This window comes from Harpegnathos saltator, unplaced genomic scaffold (assembly GCF_003227715.2).
Source record: "Harpegnathos saltator strain DR-91 unplaced genomic scaffold, Hsal_v8.6 scaffold498, whole genome shotgun sequence".
Taxonomy (NCBI): domain Eukaryota; kingdom Metazoa; phylum Arthropoda; class Insecta; order Hymenoptera; family Formicidae; genus Harpegnathos; species Harpegnathos saltator.
In genome coordinates this window covers 486,531-507,800 of record NW_020230313.1, presented here as the reverse complement: position 1 = coordinate 507,800, position 21,270 = coordinate 486,531, and the positions used below count along the sequence as shown (strand labels likewise).

Sequence of the window (21,270 nt, the reverse complement as noted above, 5' to 3'; positions counted from 1 at the left end):
CGCGGCGAGAAGCGCACAGGAGACGTCTTCTTCTTTCGTTTCCTGCTGTTGTCGATCGAAGACGTCATCACCGGTAACGATGGCACGAAGACAGGCGAGAACTCATCGATCGTTCGATAATCCGTACCTTTCCTCAACATTTCCTCCTGCCAAGGCGTGGTACCCGAGGCTCTCTTTTGCGCGATGTCAGACGTTCTGTCAACGACCTTTCGAGTGATCGGTTTGAAGCCGCCCTCGATGACGATGGAGTCGGGATCAAAGCCGGTGTTGCGAGCCGGCTTGAGGAGCTTCGCGGGGCCCATAAGATTGTCCGTGATGTCCACGGGCGCCGCCTCCGACACTTTCGCTTCGAGTTTCAAACGTTGTTTCGTGTCGATCTTGACGAGTTTCTCGAGCGGAAGATTAGCCGCACCGACGATGGACGACGGCGACGCTTTGTTGTTGGACGTCGTTTTTAGGGCCAACGGATTGCCGGTGATGGGCAATCGGTAAACGGACTTTTTCCGCTCGATCAAGATTGGCCGCGGTGGCAACGACAACGGCAACGGTAACGGTAATGGCAACGGCAACGACAGCGTGCCCGTCGAGATCACACCGGTGGTCTGTAGCGTCTGCAACATCGGACGACGCGTTAGTGTCGGGCGTCGGATGATCATCAGTTGGGTCCTTTGTTCGGGTTGATGATGATAACGATGAGGCGGAAGCTGATGGCGCACGTAGTGATGGTAATTGCTCGCGTAATGATGCGGCGCTCGGGTGTACGGTAGCTGCTGCATGCTGGCCGCCGCGTAAGGCAGCTTTGATCCTTGACTCAATGGTCGTTGGTGATCTGCAACGAGGTTAGACAATTGCTGGTTAGTGGATTGCTGCTGGCTCTCCGGCACGAGCTCCGTGAATCGCGGGTGACCGGTGTGAAGGTGTGATGATTGTTCATGAGTACTTGTTGCTGTCAGTCGCTGCTGCTGCAGAGTTTCCTCGTCAACGTGATGCGCGTCCTTCAGACGTGCCTCGTACGAGGGATGAGGAGGCGCGATTACATTAGCCGCGTCGCCACCGTATGTAATCTCGGACGATGATGATTGCAAGCGATCGTAATTGTTATTGTTCGTTAGTAGTTGCGGATGGTGCGAGGCGCTTAGCTTGCTGGCGGGGTTAGTCGTCGAATGATGGGCGTAACGATGGCCATGATCATGGTGAGAATGATGTACATGATGTTGATGAAGGAACTCCGCCGTTGGCGTTACCTTGCTCGCTACGGCTATACTGGCGCTGTACTCTAGATCCTGATCCTTCGCCGGCCTCTGATCCTGCGGTATCGCGTAAACCTCATGCTTCTCGCTGCCTGCCGACGCCTCGTCGACGTCACAGCTATCGTGAACGTTGATTTTCCAGCCTAAATAACGATGCGTGAAGCACTGGAAAGACACGCGTTTGATTGTGAAGCCTGCTTGCAAGTGTCCTGAGACAGTTTCTATAATGTTTCTTTTCCTAGGGTTGTCAGACTTAAACACCTACAAATCTAGATAGACTTTCAACAAAAAGGAAACTGGAAATGTAATATGTAAAAATATATTTTTGTCAAGGATATACCAATGGACAAGAAATAATTAATATAATCTAACTCTTTTTTTTTTATATTAGCTAAACGAAGTTGGAAAGTGATTGTAAAATCTGAACTGTCCAGATGAAATCTAGATGTCTGGCAACTTTATTTTCTCCTACTAACGGTGTTCTCAAAATTTTTGTATTAATATGCAGCATAACATCGCACTGAGCGACTGAACGATTTTACCTGATAATATACCGTGTCGGGCGTATTTTCATCTGGTATCCATTCAACAATTCCAGGTTCACCATGATCGCATTCGAGAACTAAAGTACGCTGATAAGCTCCGAAGGAAGCGAATTCGTCCGCGTGTGGTTGATTTTGGTCTGGTAACCAATTACAAAGACGCCCTACTCCCGTAGGACGAACTGTGCCGCGTTGTCGGCGCACGCCGGCAAATATCTTTACTTTCTGTTAAATACAATGAGGAGAATCGTATTAGAAATCATTAATTCACGTTTAACCACTTAACCAGTGCATCTGTTGAGTTGTTAATCTAAGTTAAGTTCTCGTGTATATGTCTACCAACAATACTTATCTAAGAATCATAATAGTAAATAATGAGGAAATACAAGAGAAGCCGTACGGTAACGTGGAAAACTTATATCGGTTACTTTAACTAGTATTTGTTTAATTTAGTTTAGTTTTTAATTTAGCAGACTTTGAAATTCTGTTTATATATTTCGAGAATATTCGATGAACAATATGGTTTTACCGCTTTCTCCTCGGGCGTTTTATGCTGGTAGCCGCCCACTGGGTCATCCGTGATATAGAACGGGTGATAACGCGCTGGCGTGTCAGGATCTGAGCCAGCTTCTACGACGAAAGTGTATTTCTTGCCGCGCACCACGTTAATCTCGGGTATCAGCAGTCCGTTAATGTACCAGGAGATTCCCCAGCCGACGTGTCCTGGAGAAAGTAAAGCGGAGACCGGTTTGTATCAATGCGGATGCGATGCGACGTTTTTGCAATTCGCTTGAGGACTTTCTCGATGAATTGGCTTCTTCGTGCGCGCCTGACAGATTGGACGCCGCGCGAATTTCAATCAATCTTGCCGAAGCATAACTAAATCGTTAAACGTCTATAGTTACGGATGTAAACATCAGATAACGAATAAGATTTATGCGCGACTTTCCATATCGAGAAGAAAGCGCCGAAAAAGTTTGAAATGCTTATGAAAGCTTAATAGCGTTTCTAGACTTAAGTTACAGCTTACCCGCGCAATATCATCTAAATGTAATTTTGTATCGAAAGAGATTTTATCCGCGCTGTGAGTGAGTGATACTCTTTCTCGGCACGGATTTCTCTTTTTACTATTTATTCTACGATATATAAATAATTTATATAAACGCGCAGCCAAGCATATAGCGAGAAGCGGAACACTTTTACATTCTTCACATTCCTGGAACGAAATGGAGAGATTGCCGCAAACTTCTTTAGCGTTATAGCATCAGTGAGCATGTATTTCTTTACCAGTAATGGCTGGGTAACCGTGTTTTCCTCCGGTGGGTCCCATCTGTGCATAAAATATGCCGTCTTCAGGCTCATAACACTGAATCGGTGGTATTTCCCAAGCATCGTTCGTAGGCGCCGGTGCAGGAGTCGCCGGTACACGTTGAGGTCTTCTTGTAGTAATAGTCAACTGCTGCTTCAACACACCATTTTTCATGAAATAAAGTAACACCCAAGTAATTTATCCGATGTCGATTTCCTTGAAGTCAGATATCAGAGGAAAGGAACTGATGATGACTTATTTGATTGTTATTTACCGTTCCATTAATGTCACCATAAGATAAAGCTTGATCCTGCTCAGGCATAGGGCAATTCCACGCGGGTGGTCTCCCGAACTCAATGAACTGATCGGTCTTCAAATAAGCGGTGTGATGAAAACTGACCTCCTGCCTCTCGTTTAATGGCCCGATGGCCCAGATCACCGCTTGCGATCTATTCGTCAGTATCGGGAGATCCAATTCGTCGCTCGCTTTCAGCGGTCTCTGATACATAACAATGCTGTAGCCATTCACTATCGCAGCATTCAGCAATCGCACCGATTGTGTGTTTTCCTGAAAGAATCACGAATCACTTTGTTATTACAGCCAATTCTGTGTTCTTAATGTATGAAACAAGATATTTTAAAATCTAATTCTAAAACATTGAATTCTTTTGAAATGCGTCATTTACAATCTTATATTCTGAAGTATAAAATAAAATTGTTATTTATTATTAGTGTGTACCTGAATACGCGTATCTGGGCAGCTACCACGACGTCCTGAGCACTGAGATTTTCCTTCTAAGAAATAATCTATGGCGTACCCTTGTAATGTTTGCTTGTCAACCCAGGCTACGGCGACGTCGCCGCCGATCATTACGCTCTTTTCCTTGTTTGTGGATAATCCGAAAGACATGTATTGTCCAGCGTCTACCGTAAATAAATTCAACCTTGTAATCATGCACCAGAAAAATGTAATTTAACATACATTGACATAAATGGTATATACTTACCGAGTTTTGCTACGAGCTGAATAACTATGCTATCTCCGGCCACTGCCCATCGTACCTCAAAAGCTAAGCTGTCCTCGAGAACTTCGCAGTTCAGTTTCGACTGAAATCACACCGTTGAGCATTTATTTTAATAATAAATAACTCGCGCAAAACTGAGTTCGCTCATTCATCAAATCTGCAACGTTAACTCAACATTAGAAATTTTCGTAGAAAAAAAGCTAATGCTTAAAACAGTGTGATTGAGAATACATGCAAAGCTTCAATCGTAAAAAATATATTTATTTAATGTATAATACACAATATTTATATATAGAAAATGAATACAAAAATATATCAAAAATATAGTCTACAATACGCGCATAAACGGATATATATGTGTGTATATGTACATATATGTTATATGTGTACATGTTATATATATATATATATATATCACATACACGCGTACATATATATACATACACGAATGTAAAAATTTAATTCCCCAGTTAAAGTAGAGGCCTTCTTAGATGAAATATTAATTAAAGCATATTTTTTAATGGGCATTTAAGAAATTCCTAATTATTACCACGATTATTAAAAACTTTGTATGCGAACTTAGACGACGCATACAAGCAACTGCTGTAGTAATTTTCATCATAAGATAAAATTAACAACGACTTATCAGCCTGTTGATGCAAATTTTTCGCATTTATATATAATCAAATAAATTTTTAAATTCTTCGTTTTTAATATTTGTTATTCAATACCTTTTCCTTCCCTCCTCGTCCCTCCCAAACAACAACGTGAGAACAACAGTTTCTAAACAAATGCTTGGCAAATTCGAAATTTAAATCATATTCTTAACAGAATGGTGCGGAATAAGCGAAGGATTTATGTGTTCACATAGAGTATATGTACTCGCCGAGGAAAAATCGCGTTGACGCGTCATCGCTTGATCATCGCGATCAATAACGCACGAACGAGTCGACTCTCCTATCACCTTGGAAGTGCAAGAACCTAGCGTACGAATTTTGCTGCGGCTCGATACGCGTGCGCGAGCGCGACAACGGTTGGCGATACGAGGACGTCGACGACGCACCGTCAGTCGTGCCATAATGTCCCTGATACTGATTCGCGAGATCGGCGGAGGCCGTATAAGCCGGCAATTGCGCCTGATGAAGTTGCACGACGTGCGAATCCTCCGGCTGCGGAGGGGTCTTGGGTATTAGAGGCTCCACGGCTTGGACTACTTGGATCTGATCGTCCCGGCGGAGGAGCGGCCGATAAGTCGTTGGACGTTGGTGTTGCGAGAGCGAGCTCGCGAATGAGATAGCGAGGGGGGAAGGCGACGAGGAAGCGAAAGAAGAGATCTCATATGCACTTAGCGCTCCCAACTGTCCCTGCCCTCCGCGATGCACGTTCTGCAACACAAGGACAGAGACAGGGTTTTATCCATATCAGTCACAGTGCAAGAATGAGGATCCGTTCACTCGGAAAACGAACGGGATGGATAAGCATCGACGTTTTATGATGAAATTGTAGGAGGGAATTAGCCTGAAATGTTCAGAGAAGCAACGCGAGTTCGTGTTGAGGAACCGTGAAACCGAGCTTATATTTTTGTCGAAGGTTTCGTCGATATTACTTTTAAATTATCTTCTGTTTATTGCCGAGCTCTTTAATAGTACGATGATTGGATTCAGGAAGAAAATAAAAATACGGAAGGTAAATTTTGCATACACGTATCGATCTTAATTATCTACCTACTCTTGCCTATGTAAAAGCTATTAATTAAACATAAGATTGAGAAATTATACCGTTTGCCGTTACAAAAGTCGTAACGATACATATATTGAAACTCAAAATTCTTTTGAAAGCAGATTTGATAATCACTAACATATAGTTTGTCGAAAAATTAAATATTACTTGAAATCAAACGATCCTGTATAAAGGAGAAGGAAACAAAAGAGAATAAACGTCTCCATCGCGAACAATTGATCGACATCAGTCGTAATAACTGTTCGATAAATAGATATAAATACGATGCACAGTGCACTATAAGCTATATGTTAAAACATTTCTTCACCCCATTCTACTTCTATGAGATACGTGTGTAATATATTTTATAAAATTTATATCATACTTGCGGCGAAACCCCCAGCATTTTGAGAGAAGGCGGCACGTTCAGGTTCTGCGGAATTTGTATGTGGCCAAAGTCCACCGCGAAGGCTTCGCACCATACACCGAAATGGCCGAGCTGATGGACGGTTAAGTCACCCGGCAATGTCAGGACTATCGTTTTGCGATCATAACGACGCATCGGCTGCTCCTTCCCGTTCTCATCGGGTACTCGGATGCCTTGCGAGGTAGGTGACGGACCGGGACCCACCCAGAACTTGGCATCTGTAGGACAATTTCATACTTATCAATTCTAACATCTTGTGTATGTGTGTATGCATGAGAGAAAGACAGAGAAAAAGAGAGATGTGATATAATAATTGTATAATCGAAATTATATTATAATTTTCACATAATATAAATGGCAAAGTTACTTGCCAGGAGCTTCTCCATCGTAGCTGAAACTAGGTATCAGAAGGGTTTGAGCATCTACGATAACAATAGGTTCTGAACTGACACCATGTATGCCATTTAACGCCTTTAACTTTTGCGATTTTGGGTAATCGAAGCCTTGTGGTATTTTGACATCACCAAAGTTTACCTAAACAGAAGTTATTTCTTATGAGATGAATATATCTCACGTAATAGTATAAAATACGAAAATGTTTGTAATATTCGTATTTATATATGAAAATTCAAAACGAATTCAAGTAACTGTAAAAATAGTTTTCTAAAAATAACTTTTATGCATTTATATAATACCATATGATAACACCTAATTTTTTATTCACTAAATCTCATTATAATTCATTTAATTTTACTATAAAATTCTACTGCGAACATTAATCGAATAAATGGGAAGAAATGCTTGGCCCAACTAAACAAGTCAATTTCAGCACTTGTGAATGACGAAAATTTTGAATTGCGAATATCACGAGATCTTATCGACAATTATACAAACGAGCCCCTTGCTAATTTCGAATGTATGCCGAAGCCATTACGATCGCGTGGCGTTTCATCGAGTTATGTATGCCGTATTCCATTCACTTGACACGCGGATTCAAGCGGCTGTTAAGTACGAGGGTGAAAGTTGTACTTCGAGAAAATGATACCGGTTTCGCGTGACGAGCAAGTACAACCGATATCACACGCACCAAGGTCATGAGCGCATATCTGTTACTTACTGAGAATTCGTCGCACCAGACCGAAAACCATTTGATGTTGTTCAAGGTTTTGCCGTCCGGTAAGGTCAGTGTGATATCCTTCTTCCGGTAGCGCTTAAGGACGTTCGTGCTATTGGACAAAGGGACAAATTAACACTCCGAACAAAAAACGGTAACACCGAGATTAATATTAGACATATTTTCATGTCGGTTTTACTTACGTTCCGTGCTCATCTCGAACTCGGAATCCATTGCTGTTTGGACTCTTGCTACTTCCGGCATAAAAGAAGGCAGCTGGAAGAACGATGTTCTCGTTATTAATATTATCTTTACGATTTTCGTTTACTTCAATTTTCGTTTACTTGTAGAGAGGTAGCGTATCTTTAAGTGCAGAAAGATTATTGAAGTAAATTAAAATAGAAAAAATTCCGACGCATATTTCTTAAATGTCCTTCATCATTTTTAGTTCTAATTGAGAAATTTCCCTTGATCTAACAAGCTACGAGCTTTATTTTTACGTAAGGCAATCCTACATCAAGTTCCTTTTATCAATGAACAAGTTGGCTCAAACAGGTAGATGGTAGGGAACGTGCTGCACGGTTTTAGATTGTGAAGCTCTACTAAGCATCTAGATATCTCATTAATCGGGAACGAACATCTCGAGCAGTCAGTGGAGTTGTTAGTACGTCACGAATACGCGTGCCAGAGAGATTCGGGAAAGTTTTTCCGGCACAGAAATCGATTGCGGTCAGCCTATCAGGCCGAGGGAAAGTTTCCCCGCAATTTTTTTGCATCTTTCCAGGATTTAATGAGTGGAAAAACAAATGCAAAGTATTTGCATAAAATCAATCGCTGAAATATTTCCGCGTGAAACAATTTTCGTTCATGCGCACGGCACGGGTGCCACGGCTAATATACACTGTTGATTTTGGGATCACTTAGTAATTTCTCACGGATAATATCAAAGATCAAAATTAAATATGAATTGTTACAACTATCGTCAATTATAAATGAATATTTAAAAGTACCGTTGATTGACAATTGCAAGTGTTTTTCTTGGTAATCGAATTAAATAAAATGACAAAAAAATGTTGTCGTTATCACGACACGATGCACTTACCGGGACCTTCACCATCGTAAGTGAAATCCTTGATATACAATGTCCTTGTATCGACAGCATAGACTTCGCCACTCACGCCATGATGAAGTTCAGACAGTTTACCGATCAGTTTGCCATAATACGCTCCGCTACATATTTCTGCAAAGAAAAAAAATACATACTCATTAATAACCGTTAAATAAAGCAATCCAAACTATGCATATGATATATAAAAAACGATTAATACAAACGGAGTACAAATACCGATGAAATACCCGAAGAATCGGGCGGTGGAGGATAATAATTAATTTACACAGAGTGAAAAACAAAATAAATACATCATGATACAGAGCGTAATATGTAAATAGAAATTGTCTTTAGTTAGCAAACTTGTCGAACGTTTTTTTACTACTCTTTTTGCATCTATACTCTACATATACATAACTATTTAAAAGCAGCCAATGATAAATCATTACAGAATTAGCATAATTATGTTGAGATTAACAACAAATAAGATACGATGTTACAAGTGTATAACCGATTATCTACTTATCAACTATTTACATAACATTATGTTGATTGTCGAGAATAAAACAAAATACTAGAAAAAGCGTATACGCGAGCGTGCACCGTACTAAAACCCATGAAATCCATGAATCTACTCTTTATACAGTAAGAGGATATGACATTCACATGCACCTCCGCATACCATTTAGTCGCGTTATCGTCCGACAGACGATGGTTACACGAACGGTTACAGGAACTCGCTGAAGAACCGGTATTGCACGTAATAATGCGTGTATGCGAGCTCATCGAGTTTGTTAGAATAATGTATTCCACTTGTGTCTCTTCCTCGTCACAGACCGCTGATAGACGTCCTCGTCCAAGTACGGCAGCCGGCGGGTAACGGTAACGGATACTTTATCTTTCAGAATCGACTAACGAAACTAACTCGTATGTTTGCGTTACACGTACCACATGTATTAAAATAAGTATCGCGCTTCGAAACGAAGGCCGCACGTTGACAGAACGTAGGATCGGATACATTGGTTACGTTCTATTGGCTACCTCGTTAAATCGAACCCTTTGCTTGCCCGTGTACCGTTAGAATTCCGTAGAAGGACGGCTATCATCCATCCAGAAACGTCAGGATAGCAAAGATTGGTATGCTTCGCGCATTAATCAAGGTCGCACAGTTGCATGCGTTTCCGCGAGAGATTCGTCGAATACGGATAGTAGAATGTTACTGACGCAGCGACAGTGCGTTCTAGATGTTAGGAATGATAGAAAGAGGAATGTTGCATTGTATAATCATAAAACTAATGCTGCTCAACGACTGAGGGGTTCGGTGCAACAATATTGATAGTGTAATTCACTTTTCTAAGAATCTGTGATTAGATTAATTTGAATGTTGAAAAACAAATTAAATTGAGAAATTGTAAAAATTAACTTTTGCAAGACAACCTAAATCCACTTAACGTAGATCAGTCAATATTATGTGTAAAATCAAGGAATTATATCGTCTATAACGCATCTCATGAATAATTAAATAAACAAGGTCAATCAATAAAAATTTAATTTATGGATTTTTAGTTTGATAAGGAATTCATTCTGTGCTAATATGATTCATGAGATTTCAATAATGTTACTAGTCTTCTACGTGAATCATAAATTTACAATCTTTTGAATTTTTGCGATGATGTCACCATGTCAAAATATTCAACTATTTACAAACAGATAAAAAATATTCCACATGGTACTCTTTAGTGTATGTCTGAGTTTTCACATAATTATAGAAGATGCTTGTACTGAATTGTCGATTTAGAGCGTGAGAAGTGAATTAATTGCTAGATTGAAGAGATTTACAGGATCTTGTGAATTTTCCTATTTATAGAAAATTCGTGCTTGTAAAAATTTCAATTTACAAACAATAGAGCATAATTATGCAACATTGTGAGATAAGACAGCATCTCGCAAGACAAGCGGGACTTGCGAGATTAAATGTGAAATATTATTTTCGATCGGTATTCGAGTGACGCGCCGCGTCGCGATCGACATTATCGCGCATCTCAAATATTTTGGACTAACAACCGACTATCCTCATATATGCATGATTGCGACGTTGCGGACTCGGAACTTGTATTATACACGGATGGCCAATTACGGTTATCCGCCTCCCGCTTTCACCTCCTGCTGGAAGCCTGGAAATGTCAGGAGGTCCGCCGACGCGATGTTATCGCCCTTTCGTTTTCATCCGTTGTCTTCTTCGCGTACAGACTCGTGCGTTCGCGATAGATTTCCATATTCATTTTTATCCGAGTTCCTCCACTTTTCCATATACAAGATATAAATTTAACATAAGGGAAATACAGCAGGCACTTAAAATTTGTCATTTAAAGATGATGAAATAAGTTTGTATAGTCAGATTATACGTCAGATTTGGCCCTCTTTCCGAATTATAGAGTTTTATGTGATGCAGTTGATAAATTTAAGTATTATAATATAATTTCACTTGCTTCGTTATTATTTATAAATAATGTTTGATATCTCACATGTGCTCATCAAATTTATCTCTGAAATGTCTCTCGTATTTTAAGTTACATCCTATATACCGCATCAGTACACGTACACGACTTTATAACGTGTTTATAACGTTAATAGATCATCCGGGACACTGGACTCTAACTTTCGCTTGAAAATGTCTCATCGCAATGATGATGATGATGATGATTATCCAAATTCACGAAGTAAATGTCACATATAAATGCGAGCATTTTAATTTTTTATCGCAAAAGAAACATCCGAAGAATTTATCCCTAAAAGAAGAAATTCTACTTTTTTCTAAATTTTCTATGTGACTGACTTATCTTTTTTCTATTACGAAACACGAGGCTGGCAAGCGGACATTAGTTTTTAGATTAAGCGTTTGCTAATTGCATGTTAGTATCGTATAATTTCTCGTTGCTTTCTAAAGTATGCGTTAAAATTGGTGCGCGCAAAAACACGAAGCGTGAAATCGTCCCAGCATGCGAAGCCGCAAGTTAGCGGTAAGTAGAGTAGACAACGAAACAGCCTGCTGCGAAATCGCGGATATCTTAATTAGCCTGAATAAATGATATGATGAAAATACTTTTATAAGTAAATTATCTCAAGTCAAAATTCGCTTGAAAAGTCGCCAAATGATTTGAATCGATTTATATAGATTATGAATGCAAAGACTGAATTTATAGATCAATATCACGTCCATAATATAAGTTTGTTGGCATCCTGCAACTTTGTGTATGTTACGACGAAGATAACATCTCGACGATAACTCTATACCATTACAATACCATGGAGTCTTTAATCCCCTCACTTTTCATCAAGGACGTCACTTAATATACCAAGAAAGTCTCGATCGCGAGCGTGAGACTTCGGTTCTATGTAACAATTATTGTTTATTATAATCAATACACGATCTTTTAATGATATCCTAAATTGGAGAATTTAAGATAAATGAAAAAACCGTAAAGTTGGCCGTGAAATATTTTTTAGTTGATTATACTTCACTACGTCACGTTGTAATAGCTGTATATAAATCTATGATTCAAAAATACTTTAACCAATCGAATGCATGACTCAAGTTCTTGTCATCATATCATTGAGACAGAGTATCGTTCTGCGTCCCTTGCGAAGGTGCAAGGGGTAAAAGATGATTCTTCTTCTATCATATCCAAAATTGTTTAAATCAAAGTTGGAAAAACTTACGTGCTGCCACAATAAGAAGAAGCGCGGCGATTAGACCGATAGCCGACGGTCGCGTTGGGGACGATGCGAGTGATCGTGTCGTCATGGTGTCTTGATGGTTACTGCCGAGAAAAGTATCTGTTGTCGATCCAGGTAACTTTGTTGATCCCACTACGCGATCACCGGCTCGCCTTGCTTCACCGTTCCCGTTCCTTTCTCTCTATCTTTCTCTCATGGGAAAGACTTTTCAGCTTTTCGCGCCTAGGTAAAAGTCTTATCGCCGCGTCTCACCTGCAATTCCCGATTGTCAAATTTCATATGATTCGGCGATTAATTTTTCATACATTGTTACTGAAAAATAATATTTCTGTAGATGAGTAATTATATAGAGAATGTACATTGCACATTTGGATTAAAGATAGTTAGGCTATTACGTTATAGAAAATTAACTCTAAGAAGAGGAGCAAGGTAAGAAGGGTGCAAGCTTTGGATTACCAGACGTTGCGTCCGAAGGTGGCGTAATTACGTGACAAATTTGACTACATTACGTATAATCATGACGTTGTCACGACGACGTGCATTACCCCATCACGCTTTGTACGACTCTTATCTAGGCTTGGTGAATATTTCCCGAGTGAGTACATCGTTTGAAGTTGCTTCTAACACGTCGCTCGGACATGTTGCAACATGTGATTATTTTTATGCCCGGAATTAGCATTCTAGATCTATATGAACACCCTGCTGATAACACGGATTCATATCTTTCTCATTAATTAAGATTCGAGCAATAATTAATGAAAATGAGAACGAGTCGATCCTCTCTGTGATCGTGCAAAAACCTGACGATTACAACAAAATGATATATAATAATATGGTTTTAGACGATGTAATGCAGTTGTCGTCGAGTCGAGATATTCATTTTGCAACACGGCACAATGAGATGCAATTAGACGGTATCTCAATGAGCACCTTCTTCTTCTTCTTCCTTTTCTTTTCCTGACCCTCTTTCCCTCTCCTTTTTTTATCTTTTTCATTATTGTAAATATAGATATGACTTTCCATTAATAATTTACTAACTGTTAATTCAATATTGAATTCAAAAAAGGATAGAATTTTGTCAGAGATTATTAAAAAATATAGAAAATTATAATTGTCTTACCTTATTGCTCCTAACGTCAAAATATTATATTCGAAATTTTTTTTCGCTCTATATCCATGTACAGAGCGAAAACTAGCAAATGGCACAGCTTAACCTATTTGCTTAAATGTTGCGGTTTAAATTGTTTTTATCAGCATTTGAAATATTCTGCGGATTACGCTTTCCACTTTTTCATGGATGGACTGGTATGCGGGCTGGTATTGCGCTTGTACAGAAGCTAAGAAGTTTCGATCCAACCTAAAAACCGTCTTATTCATTTTTACCTCGTCTCGTCTCGCCTTTCGCATCTCACCTCATTATCATTACACCGCCAGATGAGAGAGAGCGGGAAACAGAGAGACAAAGAGAGAAAAAGAGTGAGAGAGGGAGATGAGATAGATAGATAGATAGATAGATAGATAGATAGAGAGAGAGAGAGAGAGAGAGAGAGAGAGAGAGAGAGAGAGAGAGACCGAGTGAGTGTGAAATAACTTCATCACATGTTTATCCTGAAACAAAGGTCATCGTATAAAAACTTAAAGTCATCGGAGGTATTTTCAAGAATTGCTGCCGCTTCGTTTTCGTCTTGCATCCGGAAATGATATGATTCGTAACTGGTAGCACAATATCTGCACGAGATATGTTTTTGCTACGCTGAAAGTTGATTGAACAAGAAAAATGACAAATGTACTTTTTAAAAGAAGCTTGAGTACGAGCGCTTGAATTTATGTCCAGAAGCATACAGTCAGTTACCAAACGAGCGAAAGTCCTCTTCCTTCTTCGCATAGGTGCTGGCAGGCACTTAGTAGTTCTTACAGAATAACCAGCTGTCTAGTCCCATACACACTTTCGCACTACGCGTCACCGATGAATATACTGATGAATATATAATTCATTCGAATGCGTAATGATACGAACGGCATTGCACTACGTTGTAACGATTCACGATAACGTAAACACTTTAAACATTCACAACAGATTTAACGAGGATGTTTATGTAATCAATTTAAAAATATTATAATATACCTCCTGTGTCGCTACATTTTACGATAAGCTTTACAATATCTTTGTTCCTTAAAAACACAGACCGATATCAAATTTTACCCGAAGACAATAGAACTGCTATTTTAGAATTTAACGAACTTCTGGGAAAAGAAAGACATTCAGCGAAAACGCACGTGTACGATTTGTCATCGGGTTTCAAGAGCGATCAGGCTTACCTGAGAAGACGAAGATTATAGATGACTATCCACTAGCATAATGAGATGAGAATAGTGAAAGTTCGTCATATAGGTAAATTGCGGATTGCTGAAGCCAAATCATGATTACTGATCCATAAGTGGTAGTCTGCCTGCATGGATCAAGTTCCATACTATTTCTTGATTGCTTTATCTTGGAAGATTGTAACGGTCTGGAATAATAAAGAAATTACTGTTGCATTATACTGCATGTTTGACTTGTTGAAAAATTATTGCAGACTCGAGAAAGTTGTACATATATGTATATATCGTGCACACTTTAGGAAGTAATTGATGTTGTAGAAACAATGACGGAAGACAGTTATCGTCTTGTTTGTGAAATGTAAAAATAAAGCGTTCGCACGCATGTTAATGCCTATTTCTCCAGATGAATGCTATGAACAACGCATAATTAAAATAATTAGAGTCGTTAAACACACGCGTGTTAAGCGGGTGAAGTAAGTGCAAAGAGAAGAGAGCGCGTTGTATCGTTGTTATTAATTAAAATGATTACTTAAAAGAGCAATCATTCATTTCAAATATAAAATCAAGCAAAAATCATTCTTTAAACGATAAAAATATTGTCCTCGCGTAGTAATATCGCTTAATATTAATTAAAAATTCATAAGAATGAGAGTTACGCGGAAAATTTAAAAAAATACATACAGGAAATGAAACATCTTTCTCTATCCCATGGGACAATGAATATTGATTTATGTAATTCAAAAGATCGAACTTTAAACTATTAAATAAGTCGGACCGGCGCGTCGTTGCAAAAACAGCGTTTCTTTACGCAATAACGTCGCTCTTCTCTTGCCGCAATATCGAGAAAGGATAGATGTGAGAATGAGGTTTCTGCAGAAAGTGCAACAGGTACAACTGGATTATTCAAGTTCTTATCCTAAATTACTTTAGAGACGAAAAATCAGGATCTCTGTTTATAGAAGTCGCGAATCAAAATATTGGCTACTTACTTAGTTTCGAAAAACAATATTCGACGACACAGTTGCGAGAATTATACATATATGTTAATATTATAAAAATAAATATAAGCGCAGAATAATCCGCGCGCGAGAATCAAGTATATGTTAAATGTGCGCATATACGATGTGTAACTTCGCACATTAAGATATCTCAGGAAATAATTACGCGATAAAAGGAAATTGTTACAGTTATCAGATGCGTAGAGAAAGATAATATCATGTTGTACCTCTGCATAATCGTATGTTTGGCGCAATAATTCTATACAAACGTCCGCCCAGCTTCTTATAGAAGATTTATTCAGTGGTTGCTGATATTTCGTACTTTCACTCGAACACCTTGACCTGCACACAATCGCATCACAATGCATAGATCTGCGTATAGCGAAGTACACATATGTGCTCCGTTTATTAATTTAGCATTAAATTTTGACATTTAACTATTATATTATATAATGAATACAAAAAAAAGGAAAAACATAATTTGCGACTTTAAATAAGAAAAACCGTACAGTTTACATAACAATTGAAAGATTAAAAAAAAAATCTTGTTTCAGTTTTTGATACACAAAAATTATTATTAAAAATCAATTCTTATATATATGGAAAGATATTCTATTCCTAAAATTAATTATTATTTTAAAATCTATTGTAGGAAAATTATAACATAACTTGTTGTAGCATTATTTTTCATATATTGGAGAACAAGGAAAATATGAAAAAAATATACGAGAAGAAAGAATAAAAGAAACAATAAGGACGAGAGAGAGAGAGAGAGAGGGGGGAGGGGGAGGGGAGAGAGGGGGAGAGGGGGGGGAGAGAGAGAGAGAGAGAGAGAGAGAGAGAGAGAGAGAGAGAGAGAGAGAGATCACGACATAAAAAGAATAAAATACGTATAAGAATAAACTATGGAAGATTATCGATCTGTATTTTTTGCATGTGCAAAAAGACGTTACTTTCAAAGTCCAAAAATGATACGAATTTAAAACGATATAAATATAACATACATGTATGTACATATGCATGTAACAGTATATGCGTATATTTTAATTCAATATAATTTCATCTTTCATTTTGATATTTACAATTATTTCAATATTTTATACATCATAGATACGTGTACACCCACCTAACACGCAATAACATTCTTCATTTCTGCGAAATTGCATCTCTTCCTATACTCCATATTTATTTCATCTTATCGTTCGCAAACGCAACGTTTGCTAGAGAGGCGCTAGTACACGGTAAAGATTTCTCAGTGCATTGCAAACTAGCGACATCAACGAAGTTTTTAACTGATCGATTACCAAAAGAGCCAGTAGTCAAGAAAAGTGTCGTGACATTACCGACCATCTTCAACCATCCCTACTGAGCCTAACCTCGAAAATACAGTCATTGGCAAATTGTGATGAGGTTACATGTTTAAGGTTTTTAACTATTGAAAAATGGCTACTATAAAATTCGGAAAGCATTTGAAAGAGTTGAGAATCCTTCTGTGCCAAACGTCTAAATCTAGTCAAGGCGTTAGGTAAAATGTCATAAACGACGACAGAAGCGTTTGAAGTGATTCATTCTTATTGCAATCTTGTCATTTTTATATATGCATCTTGCAGAGATTTCATCGAGCAACAGTATGTATCGTTGAAGAAAAATAACCCAACATTTCCCATTTTAATTAGAGAATGCTCATCGATTGAACCAAAACTGTATGCGCGTTATGGTACGTAAAATTATATTGATGCCATCATAATTTAAGAAACTATACTCTATTTTTATTCAAATTTTGTCACTTGTAATGCTAATTTATTAATTTTAAAATAATACTGAATTTGCAGAATATGGTGCAGAACGTTGCGCATCTTTGTCGAATCTAAAATCTGATGATGTATTTGGGATAGTTCGACAATTAGCATCTCAGAAATAGATATAAATTGTATTGATAAATATGTATCATGCTATATATGCATAGTATTTTAATAAAATAGTCAGTTGAATCAATTAAAAGGTTCATTTTTAAGATATAAAAGTTATTTCTTAAAAAAAATGTGTACCTTTCATGCATACATGCTAGGTATTCATGGATTATATAAGATGATAAGCCATTAAATTATACTGAGTGGTTATTCTGTTTTTGTTAAAAAATATTTATTTTCTTTTGTAATTTATATGTCTGTGCAATATTTTAAAGTTCAGTTCAATGGTTATAAGAAATATTAAAATAAATCTTATGGAAGTAGTAACTCAATGTATCTAATGAATATAAATGGACTTAATATTCAATAAAGATATGAAGGAGATCTTATAACTTATATAAATATTATATAAGCCGTATAGGTTCCATTATTTCTTCTATGTCAGGCAGTGACAATTCTTTTTATCTATGTATGAAAATATGTATCTCGAGATGTAACACATTCTTATGGTTTTTCTGAAATAAATCTATGTACATCAATCAGATCTCCTTGGCAATAAGGAGAACCTGCCAGCAGGCTTCTATTTTATATTCCTTGCTTGTATGATAATTTTCTTAAGTTACATCCATTCCTTAAGTTGTATTTAAATCATCTAATGTTTTTTTCATGAATTAAGTTGAATAATTTCATGCTATAATTGGGGGTAATCCAAAGCTCTCTGGTTTAAAGTCTTCTAGGCTTTTTAAAACCAGTGTAGCATCTTTCATGAGTTGTTTAGGAAGTTGAGGGTCTGGCACCATCACCACTTGCATCTTAGCAGCGATAGCAGCTTGTACTCCATTTGGTGAATCTTCAAAGACTAAGCACTGCAATACATGAATAGATAGATAAATTTGATTTAATGAATGCACATTAAACTCTGAAACAAACCTTTGAAGGATCAGGATTGTCAGGGAAACGTCTTGCAGCAATTAAAAATATATCTGGACTTGGTTTTCCTTGCGGAACTTCAGGATCAGAACCACCATATACCTTATGATCGAAATAGTCAAATATATGCTTCCATCTCTGGGTCTTCAGGTCACTGCTTTCTTGACTTGAACTTGTAGCTAGTGCAATAGGTATATTGTTTTCTTTGAGATGTCGTAGGAGTCTCTCCACACCTATGTAATTACATTGTCACAAAAATCAGTTATAATATGATGCTAAATTTCAACTTTATTGTGATAACTTTTAATTACCTGGCATAAGATTACATTGAGGAAATAGTTCTTGGTACAAAGTAGTAAGCTTGTCCTCAAATTCTTGCACCATGATTGGTAGTTCTAATATGTCTATTATAGTTTGTACAGCATCAGTGCTCTTAAATCCCATAATTTTTGCCTTATGTTGCCAAGTATATGTTTTTCCAAATTCTTGAGTCACACGATTGTATGCCACTGTGTACAATGTTTCTGTATCTGTATAGATACAAGAAAAAATCATCAATCATTTTTCTATGACAAAAAAGAACTCTTGATTTCTGAATGAAAGATAAAAAATATTGTGATATCTGTTACAGAAGGTAGAGTAAAATTTCAGGTAATGCAAGAGTCATTTTTTGTTAAATAACATAAAAATCACCTATAAATGAAAAACTTCCTTACCCAGTAACAAACCATCCATATCGAAAATGCAATGAGTAACTTTCTTGAAATCCATCACAAATTTCGTTAATTATTCTCCTTAAATTATCCACGAATGTCAAATTTGTTGAAATTTTATAGAAAGTTCTTAGAAAATCTGTCAAGTTATCCAGAAAATACAAATATATCTGGAACTACTTTGGAAACGTCACTGACACTATTAATATCTCATGATAAGACGGCTAAAATATAACCTTTGCGATACGATGTCGTCATGTGCAGATACGATATTGAACGATACTAGATGTCTCTCTGCGACCTCGATTCCTGATATTCCCAAGCACGAATCTTTTTAACCCTTTAAGGGCCTATAGAAGGGTCTACCGAGACCTCTCGATGAAATTGAGAGAAACTGATGAAATAAGCAGACTTTTCAACCAAAATATACTGAGAATTACGTTATAATTATAATATTTATAAAAAAACAAATTATTCACAGATGCGTTTTTTTCTGAAAAATGCTTGAAATAAAAACTGTTTAACTTACTAGAATAAGTATTGAGACCATTAATCAGTCAATATGACTGATTTGCTCTTAGCTACTAAACTCATATTCAATTTGGTTTTCATTTTTAGCTAATATTAGGGACTTGAAAGTTAAGTTCTCGCTGTTTCCCGACAGATGGATAGCGCGGGCCCCTTCATGAACCCTATGATGCGCTTTATTGCCGTCATTGGCATATGTTTTCGTAGAGCTACGTCATCTCACGCATGCGCTGTAGCGTTGCAATATATTGCATCTAGCAACACTGCATTAGGCTCGAAGTGACAGTATATGTTATTCCGCCGAAGTGTAAATATATTTTTTCATAGCATTAAACATGTCGAATTTCGTGCCAAAAAAAAGAGTATTTGCGAGAAATTTTACTGCATTACTTTTTTTAAAAAAATTCCGCAGCTGAAGCACATAGAATTCTTGTGGAGACTTAAGGCGACCATGCTCTGTCGGAAACAACATGCAGAGATTGGTTTAAACGCTTTAAAAATAATGATTTTGATGTTGAAGATAAAAAACGTTCTGGCGCACCGAAAAAGTTTGAAGACGAAGAATTGGAAGCATTACTCGATGAAGACTCATGTCAGACGCAAAATGAACTTGCAGAATCATTAGGGGTTGATCACACAACAATTGCCAAACGTTTAAAAGCATTAGGAATGATTCAAAAGCAAGGAAATTGGGTGCCGTACAAATTGAAGCCGAGAGACGTCGAATGGCGTTTTTTCACGTGTGAACAGCTGCTCGAACGACAGAAAAGAAAAGGTTTTTTAGATTGTATCGTGACTGGCTGTGAAAAGTGGATACACTACGATAACCCGAATATCCATGGTTCCAAGCTCATGCTCTGTATTTGGTGGGATCAGTTGGGTGTAGTATATTATGAGCTCTTCAAACCCAACGAAACCATCACAGGAGATCGCTATCGACTACAATTGATGCGTTTGAGCCGAGCATTGAAGGAAAAACGGCTGCGATACGAGGAGAGACACGACAAAGTAATTTTGCAGCATGACAACGCTCGGCCGCATGTTGCAAAACCGGTCAAAACCTATTTGGAAACGCTCAAATGGGAAGTCCTATCCCACCTGCCGTATTCACCGGACATTGCACCTTCCAATTACCACTTGTTCCGATCGATGACTCATGACCTGGCTGAGCAGCACTTCTATTCTTATGAAGATACCAAAAAATGGGTCGATTCGTGGATAACCTCAAAAGATGAGTCGTTCTTTCGACATGGTATTCGTATGCTGCTAGAAAGATGGGAGAAAGTAGTGGCTAGCGATGAACAATACTTTCAATGACATGTTCTTTACTAATTATTTTTTAAATAAAGCATTCATTTTCACGAAAAAACAGCGAGAACTTATTCAAATCCCTAATAGAATTCATAATTTGACATTTTTAAAAGTTTTCATAATGTAATCCATATAAATTAATTATAATATTAATAATAATATCGATATAGAATATTTAATATGTTTATATTGTGCATATTATCTATAAACTTTAAAATAAAAACAATGTTTTAGATATATATCACACATATATAATAAAAGGAAGATTTCTTCAGTCATATCATGTATATGGGTAACATGTGTATGCAGAGCACATAAATTAAAAT

The 21,270-nt window shown here is 37.6% G+C and overlaps 3 protein-coding genes across 4 annotated transcripts; 1 reads left to right on the top strand and 2 right to left on the bottom strand.

Moving 5' to 3' along the window:
• Positions 1 to 636: 636 nt before the first annotated feature.
• On the bottom strand, positions 637 to 14,703 carry Skeletor (DM13 and DOMON_DOH domain-containing protein skeletor). The gene is made up of 16 exons (XM_025302531.1): positions 14,552 to 14,703; positions 13,353 to 13,589; positions 12,215 to 12,484; positions 8,489 to 8,626; positions 7,590 to 7,662; positions 7,390 to 7,498; positions 6,644 to 6,806; positions 6,231 to 6,490; positions 4,109 to 4,208; positions 3,841 to 4,025; positions 3,376 to 3,669; positions 3,080 to 3,251; positions 2,322 to 2,515; positions 1,793 to 2,017; positions 1,245 to 1,415; positions 637 to 829 (listed from the first exon to the last, which is right to left on the bottom strand). Exons 3-16 carry the CDS (start codon positions 12,297 to 12,299, stop codon positions 812 to 814), a joined length of 2,187 nt encoding a protein of 728 aa, XP_025158316.1. The 5' UTR covers positions 12,300 to 12,484; positions 13,353 to 13,589; positions 14,552 to 14,703; the 3' UTR covers positions 637 to 811.
• Positions 14,704 to 16,869: 2,166 nt separating this feature from the next.
• On the top strand, positions 16,870 to 18,001 carry ND-B8 (NADH dehydrogenase (ubiquinone) B8 subunit). Its single transcript, XM_011138772.3, has 3 exons — positions 16,870 to 17,077; positions 17,163 to 17,269; positions 17,385 to 18,001. The coding sequence occupies exons 1-3, from the start codon at positions 16,995 to 16,997 to the stop codon at positions 17,471 to 17,473; spliced, it is 279 nt and encodes a 92-aa protein (XP_011137074.1). The 5' UTR covers positions 16,870 to 16,994; the 3' UTR covers positions 17,474 to 18,001.
• Positions 17,902 to 19,490, bottom strand: LOC105181783 (pseudouridine-5'-phosphatase). Of its 2 annotated transcripts, none has more exons than XM_025302539.1 (4): positions 19,109 to 19,490; positions 18,704 to 18,922; positions 18,495 to 18,625; positions 17,902 to 18,328 (listed from the first exon to the last, which is right to left on the bottom strand). In XM_025302539.1, exons 1-4 carry the CDS (start codon positions 19,161 to 19,163, stop codon positions 18,149 to 18,151), a joined length of 585 nt encoding a protein of 194 aa, XP_025158324.1. In that variant the 5' UTR covers positions 19,164 to 19,490; the 3' UTR covers positions 17,902 to 18,148. The 2 variants fall into 2 exon arrangements, with proteins under 2 accessions (XP_025158324.1, XP_025158323.1); XM_025302538.1 differs by having other exon boundaries at positions 18,393 to 18,625; positions 19,109 to 19,489.
• Positions 19,491 to 21,270: the final 1,780 nt, after the last annotated feature.